The sequence below is a fragment of the Danio rerio genome, chromosome 16 (assembly GCF_052040795.2).
Source record: "Danio rerio strain M-AB ecotype USA chromosome 16, GRCz13ab, whole genome shotgun sequence".
Taxonomy (NCBI): Eukaryota; Metazoa; Chordata; class Actinopteri; order Cypriniformes; family Danionidae; genus Danio; species Danio rerio.
This window is the reverse complement of record NC_141036.1, coordinates 46339177-46355351: the sequence shown is the minus strand read 5'-3', so window position 1 is coordinate 46355351 and position 16175 is coordinate 46339177. Positions and strand designations below refer to the sequence as shown.

Here is a 16175-nt window from a genome sequence, read left to right as displayed (position 1 = left end):
ACTTCCTGTCTGCTCAGCACGCTCCTTTAATCCATCATTCAGCCCACGTTTGTGGTATTTGTGGGAAAAACAAACACCCCTTGTGTTGTATTTGGTCTACAGCTCTTGGTTTTTTGTGTGTGTGTGTGTATGTGTGCACTTGTGTGTGAATGCAATGTTTGTCTGTTTTCATGCCTGCCTGCCTGCCTGTGTACTTTCAGTCTCAAGGTTACATTTGTCTGCGGTGTTTGCTTTTCGTTTGTTTACCAGCACATTTTATGCCTGAGAGCGGGAAAACAGCAGTATGCTAAAGCTCTCTCCTGTCTTATCAGCCTCGCGGCACGACTGTTCCACCACCCCAACCCATTACAGGCCAGCACAGAGAGAGATGGCCCATGGCTTCGGCTCTCAGAAAGCTGCGTGGAGTTGTCACTTCAAAGATGCAGCAGTACATTTTTTTCTTTTCTTTTTTTTGCACACTGCCACCAACTTCTCTGTTGTTAGGTGAATGTGCAGCCATTAGAAGCCTGTTTTGCGATTACTGTAAAGCTGGATATACAAAAGCAGTTGTCGTTTAATCATTTTAAATGCTAATTTTTGGATTTGAAAGGGGGATTAAAAAGCATAGCTTTGTAAAACAGATATATTTTACATACAGTCAAAAGAGTTGTGTGCAAAAATACAATTAAATGTCAAATTAATATGATGTGTTCAGGCATTTAATTTCATATAAACTGTATTGGTTAATTGAAATTAAAGGGCATGATGAAAATCATCATTTGTAAGCTGTTTGGACAGAATTGTGTATAGGTATAGTGTGTCCACAGTCAAATTCGGGTGATATAAAGAGATTATCTCTCCTTTTTTAAATTTCCTGACGTTAAAGGAATCCAAGTCCCTCCCATTTTGAGACCGACTGCAATGTGACGTAGGAGTGTTGTTTCCCTACCCACCGAATTTATTGGAAGCCACGTATTAACATGTCTCCATAGTAACACATATAATCATATTAACAAGACAGGATGTGCACAAAGCAACTGAGATTAAAAGATCTGTTTAGCTCGCTGTGATCATCAATCATCATCAAATGTGATCAAGAATGAGTTTCACAAGTTTAAACATTTTTTTAAAACAGTGCATATTTGTAATTAATTACAGCGATTTTATCACCACTGCCGCATGTCAGTACAATTATAAAAAAGACGCTTCAATCCTGGTTTGTGGACGTAAAATCAGGTTTATTTTGGATGTTAGCATAACGGATATCCATACAGCAGTGGATATTAACGTGTATCCTGTCACATTTGCGTGCAAAGTTAAACTTGCGCTGCTTGTGTGTGTGTGTGTGTGTGTGTGTGTGTGTGTGTGTGTGTGTGTGTGTGTGTGTGTGTGTGTGTGTGTGTGTGTGTGTGTGTGTGGTGTGTGTGTGTGTGTGGATGAACTTTGTAATGACATTGTTGTGACTCATCAAAAGGCTTGAATTAACTCCACAACAAATACAGCAAATAATCATTGGGAAAGTTCTTACTAAAGTATTTCTCACAAACATTACAAGAGATCTTCTTCCTTAATGTCTGCCTGTTATCTGACACTGCCGAGGCAGAGATGGAGACACACTCTGACAGGCATGTGGGAATGGTGGGTGGGGAGAACTGGCATTAAAGGCACAGGCCACAAAAACAGCTACATAGTGTTTAAAGCAGAAAATTCCAACATTCTGAAATTGTATAATAAATAACCTAATGGGTGTTTTCAGCTGAAACTTTACAGACACATTCTGGAGGCACAAAAGACTTGTATGAAATCTTGAAAAAGGGGTAAACTAAGTGCCCTTTAAATAAAAATAGTGTTGTTGAAATTTATATTAAATGCATCTAAACTTTAGACTGTTTATTGACTCATTTAAAGGGATAGTTCACCCAAAAATGAAAATGTACTATCCATTTGCTTAACCTCAAGTGTTTCCAAGACTTTAAGAGTTTCTTCGTTCTGTTGAACACTAAAGAAGATATTTTAAAAAATGTTTAAAAGCATTGACTTCCTTTGTAGGAAAAACAAATACTATGGAAGTCAATGATTACAGATTTCCACTTTTCCAGTCTTTTTCATTATTGTTTTGTGTTCAGCAGATGATGAACAAATTTTAATTTTGAGTGAACTATCCCTTAAAATAGGATATTTTAGGATAACTTAATTTGCCATTAGTAATTACAAATTGGTTAGCATTGTCACCTCACAGCAAGAAGTTCACTGCTTTGAGTCCTAGCTGGGCTAGATGGCATTTCTGTGTGGAGTTTGCATGTTTTCCCCATGTTTGCGTGGGTTTCCTCCGGGTGCTCCTGTTTCCCCCACAATCCAAAGACATGCGATACAGGTGAATTAGGTAAACTAAATTAGCCATAGTGTATGAGTTTGTGTGTGAATGGAGAGTGTATGGGTGTTTCCCAGTACCGGGTTGCCACTCCGTAATACATATGCTGGAATAGTTGGCGGTTCATTTAGCTGTGGCCACTCCTGATAAATAAGGGACTAAGTTGAAGAAAAATTAAATGACATGAATATGAAATGTGGTTTAGTATTTTTTTATGTGGAACAATATAACATGAGCATGATCATTTCCCACACAGAAATATTCCAAAACCATGCGTTTCATATGTGTTTAATTTGTCCTCCATGTTTGTTACATATGTTCACATTGGATATTAATATGAATCTATATTTTCATATTTGTGTCAATTATTTTCATTTACATCACATGATCTTACATGATGTGATTTTTAAAAAAGTGTTATTTTATTTCAATAATACAACATTCACACTCAGTGATTATGCACTCACTCACTATCCTTTAGCTTAGTTCCTGATGTATCAGGCGATGCCACAGTGGAATGATCTACCAATTACTCTGACCTATATTTTATGCAGTGTATGCCCTTCCAGTCACAACCCATCACTGAGAAAAGAGATTATGCAGTGAATTTTAATATGCTTTTACAGTTTGATGTGAACATGCACTACAGCCGATTGTTTTCTTCCACGAGACATTAAGATAAGCTGAAGTGTTTTATTGACTTATTTACAGGCATCATCAAACTGCGACGTAGTCCTCCTCCTAGACTCCGGGGTCCTCAGTATGTCCTGAACGTCACAGCGACTGATGACAATGCAGCCGGTGGAGCTCTGCCCCTCAGCAGCTGCGCACAGGTCATCGTGGGCATCAATGACATCAACAACAACAAGCCAGTGTTTGATGAGGTAAGGTTAAAAAAAAACATCTTAAAATCGGTTCATCAGCAATATCAACAAGAAACTGTTTAGCCAGCTGAGGTTTCAAAAGGTATTTTAAAAGTTGTGCAAATCTATATTTAAAAGTCCTGTGAATTTGAATTTAAAAAGGTTAAATGTTAGTTTTAGTTTGTTAGTTTTAAGGATATCTATTAGCGTAAGGATATCTATTAGTGTGTTTGTGTTTAGAAAATATAAAACTAATATAAACATCCAAAAGCTTCCAATTTGTCACTTCCGCCTAAATGGATCAACGGTATTATTCACGTCACCTCATACTTCAGTTTCTCATGAAATCTTGACCAATCAAATGCTCTCTAGCATCTGACATGTCCCGCCCCTTCAAGACACTTGTCATTTGCTTTTAATTTGATAAGCTTAATCTCAAGCACTCTTACTGGCAGAGCTCTGATAAAAACGACACGGTTGGCTGTTTTTTAAAGGGGAGGAGCTACCCTATGTCCCACCCGCTCTTCATTTTTTCAGTTGAGATTACGTCAAACGTTATAAACATGGGATTTTGGGTTATTATGTTAAGGATCCCTCTTTCAAAGATGCTGGTTTATCATAAACTTTATTTTATTGTTATATAAATTTCACATACACAAATCCAAGTTTGCCAAAAGCAAACCTCTCTTCATGGTGCTAGAAAAAGAGATTCAAATGTATATAAAAGTGATTTCTAAGGGTGCTTTCACACCTAGACTTTTGTTTTAAAACCTGGCGCGTTTCCCCAGTTAGCGTGGTTTGTTTGGCAAATGTGAATCCAGCAATCACGCTCAGAACTACGCCAAATCAGTCGGCCCGAGATTGCCTGGATGAGGTGGTCTCGGCTCAATTGAAACGCACTCTGTAGCGGATCGATTGTAGTAAGAAAGCAAAATGATCTAACAAATTGACGAACCAGGCTATATAACAGTGTATTATGGATATGTAATAGCCATATATACGGCTATATAAGAAAATTGATCGAACAGCAGTCTTGGTTTATTTGTAATTTTTCTCTATATTGTAAAGCCTATAATGCATAATTCTAGCCAACGGCTCTGTATGAGAAAGTCGTACCTCTGATTTATCTTTGGTGACGATATGTGGGGGTAACCATTCAAAATTAAAGCACAGCTGCAAGTGCAATCATTGTAACTGCTTCATTGTAACAATTTTAATCCTTGATACAGAACAAAAGAATCGATCCACAGGTGTGAAAGCACCCTAAATGCCCGTGCACACAGAGATGTTTTTTCCTCGCGTTTTCCGTCAACGTTTAACGCCTCGTGACTAAATAAAGGCCGCCAATGTGATCTTGCACACCAACGCGCAAAACGGCAGACGTAAAAGCATCATTTTTAAAAAAACGCCTCATGCTTATTTTTTTTGTTTTGATGCACTGCGTCAAAACCTTCCCCACCAATCAGGTTGGCACTTTTGTTCACGTGCAATGAGCTGCTGAATTTTCAGTAAACAGCACTTGGAGGCGCTCAAGCGCAAAACTGTCAATGGGAGCGCACATTGAAGAAGATGCACAATGGCGATATGAACGTGGAGCTGCTTATTGCACTGCTGAACAATCATCATTTCTTCATCGCTAGAGCTGGAGCTGCTACTTGAATCACCCATAACAACAGGCGTGTCAACTTTGTCTTCTCCATCTGTGTTACAAGCAGGTGTCAGAAGCTTAAAATTGTGTAGCGCCAGCTAATGTCAAGGAGAGATTTTGCATACTCTTCTGCTCGACACAAGTGAAAATTGCTTGGGTTTGAATCCGGAAAAACGTCTTAAAAAAATCGCTGACTATAAACGCAAACGAAAAGTGTCCCAGTGTGTATGAGCCTTTAGTCTAAAAATTAAAACAGCAATTAAAACAGTTAATATATGGTCCTCCTTTTACATTTTTGCATAAAATGTTTGTATACGTGCATTTTCTGTAGTAAAAGTGCATTTAAAAACAAAAATTGTAAATTATTTATGCAGTTGAAGTCAGAATTATTAGCCTCCCTGAATTATAACCCCCCCACCCCCCCTCTATTTATTTTTTTCCCCAATTTCTGTCTAACGGAGAGATTTTTTCAACACATTTTTAAACAATAGTTTTAATAACTCATTTATAATAACTGATTTATTTTATCTTTGCCATGATGACAGTAAATAATATTTTACTAGATATTTTTCAAGACACTTCTATACAACTTAAAGTGACATTTAAAGGTTTAACTAGGTTAATTAGTGTAACTACGCAGTTTAGAGTAATTAGGCAAGTATAAGGATGGTTTGTTCTGTAGAATATCAAATAAAAATATACAGCTTAAAGGGGGTAATAATTTTGACCTTAAAATGGTTTTTAAAAAAATTTAAACTGCTTTTATTCTAGCCGGAATAAAACAAATAAGACTTTCTCCTGAAGAAAAAATATTATCAGACATACTGTGAAAATTTCCTTGCTTTGTTAAACACCATTTGGGAAATATTTAAAAACTAAAAAAAATTCAAAGGGGAGGCTAATAATTCTGACTTCAACTGTATGTAATTTGATAATTATATACCCTCTGCTCTGTTTCTTTTTAAATTATTATTTTTTTCTCATTTAATCCTTCTCGTTAACGAATGTAAAGTGATTTTGTTGTATATAAACTTTACATGCTGGTTCTTGTTAATAAAGCAAAAAAACAAGAGATTATGTCAAACATCTAATAAAAATGCACATTTCAAAGCACTTCACAGGACTTTTAACGACCCAATCTGTGCACAAGGAGAACGAATATAGGCAAGTGTGTACAGCAGAAAAGTCTGACTCCACCAGTGTTGATATATGACTATAAAATTCAAATATATTCTCTCATTAAATCTGCCTAGCTTAAAGCGCCCCGGGCTTTTAATACCAGTGACACTGTGAACACCTCACTAATGGCAGAGTTTAGAGACAGATAAAGTCTGAGGGGACAAAAAGTGAAAATGGGGTAGGAGTTGATAAATAGAAACGAGCTGAAGATGTAGTGCGAGATGAAGGATAAAGAATGAGTTGTGCCTACTGATGATATGTCTCCGTCTCGCGTTATCACCCAGTTTACTAAAGAAACAATGAAATTCAGACAGCTGCACAAATGTGAAGAAGGAATCATTGCTGTATGTAATTACAAAATGGAGAATATCAAAATTTTTCATTTGTAGCATTAGTTCTAAATGGTGCTGTATGTCTTTTGACTCTTCTAAAGCATAACAATAGCATGATATGTTCGCATTTATTTAAGAAACATGCTAAAGGCTAATTTATACTTCTGCATTAAGCGTATGCACATGGTCTGGCGCAGACTTCATGAAGGCGCATAGCTCTTGCCGTGGCTGACGACAAAGCTGATAAGCATCTCTCAAAGTTATGTTTCATAAACAAATTTCGGGAGGACCACGCGCAGATGTTTCTGCAATTTAATACGTCATTGACAATCATTATATTATCCCAGGCATGTCCAAACTACGGCCCGCGGGCCATCTGCGGCTCGCAATCAGTTTTTTGGCGGCCCGCGAGGCTTTTTATAAATATCAATAGAATCTGGCCCACTATACAAAAATGAACGTAATTCAAAAAATAACCACCGGGTGTCGCTATTACATGTATTCAATTAAGCAGCAGTTCTTGTTATGATCTATCTATCTGTCTGCCTGTCTGTCGGTATGTCTGTCTGTCTGTCTATCTATCTATCTATCTATCTATCTATCTATCTATCTATCTACACACAGTTGAATTATTAGCCCCTCTTTGATTTATTTCTTCTTTTTTAAATATTTCCCAAATGATGTTTAACAGAGCAAGAACATTTTTACAGTATGTCTGATAATATTTTTTCTTTTGGAGAAAGACTTTTGTTTTATTTCGGCTAGAATAAAAAGCGGTTTAAATTTTTTTTATGAACCATTTTAAGGTCAAAATTATTAGCCCCTTAAGTCTTCAGAACAAACCATTGTTATAAAATAACTTGCCTAATTACCTTGACTTAACAAGTTAACTTGCTGAACCTAGTTAAGCCTTTAAATGTCACTTTAAGCTATATAGAAGTGTCTTAAAAATATCCAGTCAAATATTATTTACTGTCATCATGGCAAAGATAAAATAAATCAGTTATTAGAAATGAGTTACTAAAACTAATATGTTTAGAAATGTGTGGAAAAAAATCTTCTCTCCGTTAAACAGAAATTGGGGAAAAAATAAACGGGGGCTAATAATTTAGGGGGGCTAACAATTCTGACTTCAACTGTATTTATATATATATATCATGGGTCATGGATGGGGGGGGTGGGGGCTTTCTGGAGCGGGGCTAGATGCTACACTCGAATCCCAACTTCTTTCTATTCATTGATAAGGGGAATAACACAAGTTGGGGTGTCTTCCCCGAGCTCAGAGCCCTCTCCCCAGACAGCACGCCAAATAAGCTTTATTCTTAAACATCCGTAAGTGTGAACTCGTGAAAAAAATGTAACCACACATCGCAAGAGGAACGGACATTCCACCAGGCAACTCGAGGTCCCGAAATATAATTGGGTAAACTGGCACTGGGAGGAGTTACACAGAAAAAAAATAAATTTGTTTTTGAAGACTCATTTTCAAAAGAGAATAACTGACTTAAGCTTAGAAAAACATGTATGTGTAAAATTATAAATGTAAAATATATATATATACATATATATATATATATATATATATATATATATATATATATATATATATATATATATATATATATATATATATATATAATGTATATATATATATATATATATATATATATATATATATATATATATATATATATATAATGTATACATGCATGTATGTATTTACATATACAACATAAATATATCCAGTACAGACACTTAAATTATGTCTAAACAATTTTTTTACAACTTTTATTTCGTATATGATTAATTGCAATTTATTTTTGCCCAGCATTACTTATTTATTTTATATCCAACTGATTTGGAACAAGTCAATTGTGAATAAATAATGACACAATTATATATATATATATATATATATATATATATATATATATATATATATATATATATATATATATATATATATATATATGTTTTTTTCTTTATAATAAATTATCCTTGTAACTATTCCTCTTTAATATTTTATACATACCTTCTTTTCTGCTGTATTTTTACTTGAATAAGTGCCAAAATGTAGCCTACTCCAAACTGAATACTTTACACAGAATGCAATCAAGTCATCTGAGTGGCTCTAAAATGCTAATAGTTATAATAGCATGGTTAACATGCAATAATACTCCTGGACTGCATTGTGCATCTGTCTATAGAGTTATTCTTCAAACTCTCCTAAAACTAAATAAGTGAAAGAGCAAATATATAGCAGTGTGTTCTAAATGAAGCAGAGTAAGAATGAGATAGGTGAAGCCGAGCTGTGGGAAGAGCAGACAGCTGGCAGTAGGAGATCTAAAGGCTCTCAGAGGTCTCTGGTGGGAGAGCTGCAGTGTGCAGGCCACTGGTGCAGGAGAGAGCGGTGTGTGTGAGTGTGTAGGAGGCAGAAGCGTGTCCCTGTACACTTTCCGTGAGCCCCACAGGCCCTACTTCTGCCGCCGCCACCTCCTCTGCTGCTGCCCATGAATATTTCAAGGGGGAATTACTCACCGGCACAGGGGATGCATATGAAATAGAAGCGCTAAGTGAGCCCCAGGGGCAACATCTGGCCCTATTCCTTACTATCTTTTTCTCTGCTCTCACCCTGCTGACCAGAGTCTTTTTTATTTTCTTATTCACTGGTTCACAACTGGTTTCAAGAGTCTGAGTGTACATCAGGCTGTAGGAAGTACTTAAATTCAAACATTGAAAGTTATTTATGTATTTATTCATGGTAATTTATTAATATTACCAGGAAAAGTTGTTTGAACAGCTCAGCAGTCTTCGTTCTCGTAGTCATAGTGTTTGGTTTCTAAACATCTCTTGAATTTTGATGGTTTTCATGCTTTGTGCTGCTAATGATTGTTTGCACAAACACATTTGCATCATTCAGAATTGAAAAAAGTTGGAAACTATATCACACTTAAGAAAAAAAAGTAATTTATGAACACTTTATACAAAAAAAAGTTCTTCGTCATCATGTTTTCTCCACAATGCATGCTTTTTCTTGCTCAGTCTCTATAGTTTTGTGGAATAGTACATACAAATAAGCTTAAATTCAAATACTAAATGCTAATTTATTAATATTACCAGGACAAGTAGTTTGAACCCATCAACAGTCATGCTTTTTTGTAGCCATAGGGCTCTATTTTAACGATCTAGGTGCAAAGTCTAAAGCGCAGGATGAAAAGGGATCTGAATCCACTTTTTGCTATTATCAGAGTTTCATCTCCCATTCCCTTTAAGAGTCAATTGCGTTGCACCATGGCATTTGCTATTTACATGACAGACTTTGTAAGTGGAAAAAACTGAAAGCTTTACTAGCGAGAAAACCGTTAAACAGAGCATTTCTCTCTTTCGTGGATAATGAAACATTGTTGTATCCATTCCACTGAAGACATCCATTAGCCTACATATTTAATTTCGTTCACTAGATATGTTTCAAAACTATTTATAAATTCAGTTCTAATTTCTAGAAAACAAATAAAAGAACAGTAATAATGAAGTGTGCTCAAAAACTGAGTTATATCCAAACACACATCCTGTGCCCCATGTGGTCCAAAAATGACCAATAAATCTAGGCTTGCTTTTAATAAAACAAATATAAATATGCATATGAATATAAAGATGCAAATATGCATGTAATAAATAATACTTCTACTAATATTAACATTATACAAAAGCGAAATGTGCAATGCTATATAAACAACGTGGAGGAAGACAGGAAAATTAAGGTTGCGCTGGTCTGAAAATAGCAACACGTCGGGGCAAACCGGGGCAAACACGGAGAGGGGTCTGGATGCAGACCTGGTGCAGTGCAATCTGAGCGGCATCCAATGCTTTCTAATGGGCTCACCTAACCCCACACCTAACCCTACCCATCACAGTGTCTGACATTGCATCGCTGAGTGATGCAATCTCAGCTTGCATCATAAAGGCTGCATCCAGATACTATTACAAACACGTCTTGTGCCTTTTTGCGCCGGGTGTATGATAGGATTCTAACCATCTCTTGAATTTTTATGATTTTCATGCTTCATGTTGCCAGTGATTGTTTGTACAAACACATTTGCATCATTCAGAAATTAAGTAAGTTAGAAACTATATAACGCTTCAAAAATAAAGCCATTTAAGAACATGTAATACAAATAAAGTTCCTCGCCATCATGTCTTTCTCCCTAATCCATGCTTATTCTTGCTCTTTCTGTATTTTTATGTTGAACTATATATACACATAAAAGAGTGCTTAAATTCAAATACTGAAAGTTATCTATTTATTTAATAAAGGTTAGTTATTACCAAGAATACCTGAGCACATTATTTTTTCTATAGTCCATGTTTCCTATATCTCTCTTTGTGTTACTGTATATGCTTTGTGCAGCTAATTCATACACTCCAAATTTAGACATTAGATATGCGACAGTTAAAAAGACTGTGGTGGAAACCCACACAAACATGAGGAGAGCATGCAAACTCCACACATGCCAACTAACCCAGCAAGGGCTCGAACTAGCGACCTTCTTGCTGTGAGGCAACAGTGCTACTCACTGAGCCACCATGTCGCCCCTGTCAAAATGCATAATATACTTTAGAAAAATACATTACAATGTTCAATCAATAAATGTGTCATCAATTTGTAGTTTAGCATCAATTTACAGTTACTTAGAATGGGGGTCTCTTCAATCTCTTACATGCTATGGATGACAAATATTATCATCATCTTGCCTAAAATGTTAAAGAGATCTATACAGTGTCAGTATATACAGATGAAATCAGAATTATGTCAAACATTTCCCAAATGATGTTTAACAGTGCAAAGAAATTTGCACAGTATGTCTGATAATATTTTTTCTTCTAGAGAAAGTCTTATTTGTTTTATTTTGGCTAGAATAAAATCTGTTTTTAATTTAAAAATAAACATTTTAAAGTCAATATTATTAGCCCCTTTAAGCTATATTTTTTTCGATAGTCTACAGAACAAACCATCATTATTCAATAACTTGACTAATTACCCTAACCTGCCTAGTTAACCTAATTAACCTAGTTAAGCCTTTAAATGGCACTTTAAGTTGTTTAGAAGTGTCTTGGAAAATATCTAGTCAAATATTATCTACTGTCATCATGGCAAAGATAAAATAAATCAGTTATTAGAAATGAGTTATTAAAACTATTATGTTTAGAAATGTGTTGAAAAAATCTTTTCTGATAAACAGAAATTGGGAGAAAAATAAACAGGGCGCTAATAATTCAGGGGGGCAAAAAATTCTGACTTACAGTTAAATTAAATATTTTCAATGGGTCTTTCTGTAATTACATTATTATTTAAAATATAAAAAATATGATTCTTTTGATGTCAATGTGCAATTTGACTCAATCCTGTTCTTCACTTTTACGAGCTTCACCATTAACACGTCCTCATCTTGGCCCCACACGCTTTATCTTTTCTTTGACATTCAGCCGAATACAAACCCTCACCCTGCTTTGTAGTTGCTCCATGCCAGCTCTCCTAATAGCACTGCAGATTACGGCAATAGACTATCTGTTCGAGTCTTTTCCCTTGCTAAACTGAGAAATCCTCCCTAAGCCCTCTCAGAAGGGTGTGTGTGTGTGTGTTTGTGTGTGTGGAAAGACAATGAGAGGTGTGAAGTGCAAAGCGCAGAGAGAATTCACTTCAGAGCCGGAGAGGGAAGCTAATTCCAGCTTTTAGCCCCTGTATCGATCTAGTCACTTGATTAATCGCCTTAAGTTGACATGCCGCTCCCTTGTGGGCACAGCTCACCAGGACGCCCTGCCAGATGCCCGCTCGGTAATGAGAGCATGATGAGAAAGCAAGAGGAGGAGGAGGTGGAAGAGGGAGCTTGAGGCCTCATTATGAATGTCTGTGCTGCTATTATGGAGACACAGGACCTCACAAGAGAAAGTTATTAACACTTTATTCTATATGCAACTCTCATGTCTTTGCTCGCCAATTCTCACTTTTTCTTGCTCTTTTTTTCCCCCAATTTCTGTTTAACAGAAAGAAGGTTTCAACACATTTCCAATCATAATAGTTTTAATATCTAATATTTTAATAACTGATTTATTTGATCTTTGCTATAAGGACAGTACATCACATTGTACTAGATATTTTTCAAGATACTAGATATACGCTTAAAGTGACATTACTCAACTAGGGTATGATTAGGCAAGTGAATAGCCTTTTTCACACAGTAATACTGGTAAATATCTGGAAAATTACCGGAACGACTTTACCGGTAAATTTAAAAAGCGCTGTTCACACAGGCAAAGACATTACGGAATTTTTCCGGGAAGAACATTCACACATATATTCCAAAATACCTGTAAATTCTGACATCATTAACCAGGAATGAGCTCAAAACAGCTGCGCTTGTATTTGTAAACATTTGTCTACATTACAAACTCTGCTGATGATTAAGTATTGTGAACAACTTCGATGAAAACATGGAGGAACACTTTGGTACATGTGTGTGTGCTGGTGTTCCCCGGCTGCTTCACATGCACACGCGTCAAGCAACTGAAGCAGAGCTTGAAGGTAAACAAACAGCGGTTTATCATAAGCCATTTATCGACAATTGTTTACGCAGTGGGCATTAAGAAAGAAAAGAGAAACGTTATTTAACTAACATCTATAGCAGCTAAATTTGTCTGGAAAAAAAATTCAAAGGCATTTATTTTCATAAACAGTGCAGATGTAAATGCTTCTGAATGTACTGATTGGAGTAGATGTCTCACGTCAGCGCTTTCTAAGCGTGAACGAGCTCTTTCCGGCTATTTTCCTTCTGTGTTTACACAGCGCAGCGTTTCGGCAAATTACCGGTAATAGTACAACTTCTTTTTACGGAAAAATGCAGGATCAAATTTACCGGTATTTTCAAAAATGGCCTGTTCACACATACAGACCTTTCCGGAAAGTTGACGGTAATTTTCCGGAAAGGTCTGTATGTCTTAAAGGGGCTATTGTATGATGATGGTTTGTCCTGTAGACAATCAAAAAAATTATTCTTAAGGGGCTGAGAATATTGACCTTAAATTAATTTATTTTTAAATAGAAACTGCTTTTAATCTAGCCGAATTAAAACAAATAAGGCTTTCTCCAGAAGGAAAAATATTATAGGAAATACTGTTGAAAATTCATTGCTCTGTTAAACATAATATGGGAAATATTTGACATTTCACAAAATCACAAGAAGGCTAATATAAACAGCAGTCAGTAATAGAGACAGACACGGATGAAGCTGAAATACAGCTCATTAGTCAAAAATACAGAGTAAGCTTATTTCATGTATTTGTGTTGGAGTTTATTCAAGCCTTTCTGAAACGATGAGACACACACAGTACACACACACACACATACACATATGCGTGTTTACTGACACCATACGGCTGTGGTGATTATAGCAGTTAAGAATTACATACTGTAGCAATTTTACTGACTTTATTACAAACATGCTCTCTTTTAAAAGCGTTTTAAACTTATTAATTTAATTAATTAGTTGTGTACGATTAATCAGTTAAAACATGTATTTTAATCCCAGTTCCTTTACAAAAAAAAAAAATCTGTGGACATGTGTATACATGTTATTATGAAGACATAGCACCTGTCAATCAATTTAGTAGGTGGGGAAAACCCGGCACTCCTATGTTGTCTTGCAGTGGGCCTCAAAATCATTGGGATTTGGATATTTTAATGTCAGAAAAATAAAAAAAAGATACTTATTGTGTTTAAATCACTCCAATATGACAGCGGACACACTATACATACAGACAGTTCTGTCCAAACAGCTTACAAAAGTTGATTTTCATCATAGGTACCCTTTACATTTTCAGCTCTCACATTTTATTTGTTTTCGATTTTTGATATATGTCAAGTATCTTGTATAGTGTTTACCGTTTCTCTAAGATCTTGATATTGGCCTGTTCTTCAACATAATTCTAGCAATGGATTGTCTGTGTCTAAAACTCTGGATGTGTTCTTTTGAAGTGCCACAACTACAGTGTAAATGCGCTGGTCCTGGAGAATCAGCCCCCGGGCACCTTTGTCCTGCGGGTACAGGCTCATGATGCCGACACTGGGGTCAACGGGGAAGTCAAGTATGGGATAATGCAGAGGGACGGAGCCTCACCGGGGTTTACTATAAACCCTGATACAGGTACATACTTCCAGATAATTGAGTACACATATTAGAGTGGTAAATAAAGTTAATTTCTGTATTGTTGGACATTGTTTGATAAAAATACATTTTATTAATTTCTAAAACTACTTAAATTAGAGATGTACTGATCCACCAATCAGCCAGTAATCGGTATCAGCCTGTTGTTTTAAAATGTCTTATATGTGGGAGTTTTATTTATTTTTTCTCTTTTTTATGTTTTCATTTTCCTCACCTTAATTTTATTTTTATTTATTTTATTTTTTATTGAAGTTTTTCATTTTAATATTATTTTATTCGTCTATATTTTATTAGTTTATTTTATTTTTCATGTTTTAATTTTTCTTACTTTTTTCTTTTATTTTTGGCTTTTTTTTTTCTTTTATATTTTATCATATTTTATTTTATATGGTTTTATATTTTATATTTTGTTTCATATTTTATTTATATTTTATTTTATTTTTAATTAATTTTATTCTTCATTTAAATTTAGCATTTTAATATTATAATAATAAAATTTTTGATGATTTTTATTAATTATTTTAATTTTATATTTTATTTATTTTTAATGTTTTATTTATTTTATTGTATTGATTTTATGCTTTATTTAAATTTTAATATTATTTAATTTTATTTCTTTTTAAATTTTTCTCACCTTAATTTTATTTTATTTTAATTAATAAAAATATTGATTAATTAAAGTAAAATGTAATCTATATATATATATATATATATATATATATATATATATATATATAGATTATTATTTTTATTTTTCATGTTTAAAAAAAATAAAATGATACATTGATAAAAGAATATTCTTATTTGTACAGATGAAATTCTTGTATCCAAGCATTCAAACCAATAAATGCTATTTAGGGAATTCAAGCTTGTCATAAAATATATAAAATAAGCTTTCACCACAAAAAAAACAAATATGTGCATTGCACTGTATGTGTTGCGCAGGTGTGATCAGTACAGCAGTGAGTTTTGACCGGGAGAAACAGCGAGAGTATACTCTATCAGTCACGGCTACAGACCAAGCACAAGAGCCGCTCATCGGCATCTGTCAGATTACCGTCCTCATCGCTGACCAGAACGACAATGACCCTAAGTTTGAGAACAGCCGCTACCAGTGTAAGTACTGTGTTTATTACCCTTATTAAAGACCAGGTCAATTTGTTGTTGATGTTAGCATTTGTGCAAGGCGGTGTGCTGCTCTGATATAAGTCCTACAATAAAACTGTAAAGTGCTATGTGTTATATAGAAATGAGTAGGTAGGAAATCTTCTAAACGGTCCCCTGAATTGATTGTATTTGTTGGCCATACTTAAAATCAGTTCCTCCACCCCTTAGCATATATAAAAGAGTGATAGCATAGCAAGAAGTCATAGTCCCCAGTTTTATACGTAGACTCTTTAAACATTTATACACAGACCTTTAACATTGCACTTAATGGCAGTGAGGATTTGCAAGCTTAACAAATTCTTAAGTCCTGGAATCCTGAGTGTGGTCAATACACATTTAACCACGATATTAAAAATGCATAACAGTCTAAGCAAGGTGAGCTTTAATGCGCTTGAACGCGGTATAAACACGTCACCA

The 16175-nt window shown here is 35.0% G+C and overlaps 1 protein-coding gene across 2 annotated transcripts in view; it reads left to right on the top strand.

The window, feature by feature from the left end:
* si:dkey-22o22.2 overlaps nucleotides 1–16175 on the top strand; it is a 304899-nt gene that overhangs the window by 206990 nt on the left and 81734 nt on the right. For both annotated transcript variants that reach the window (XM_087287665.1, XM_087287664.1), the window contains exons 8-10: nucleotides 3062–3234; nucleotides 14402–14570; nucleotides 15537–15707. In XM_087287665.1, coding sequence (XP_087143791.1) covers nucleotides 3062–3234; nucleotides 14402–14570; nucleotides 15537–15707 — 513 coding nt within the window. The remainder of the gene's footprint in view (nucleotides 1–3061; nucleotides 3235–14401; nucleotides 14571–15536; nucleotides 15708–16175) is intronic.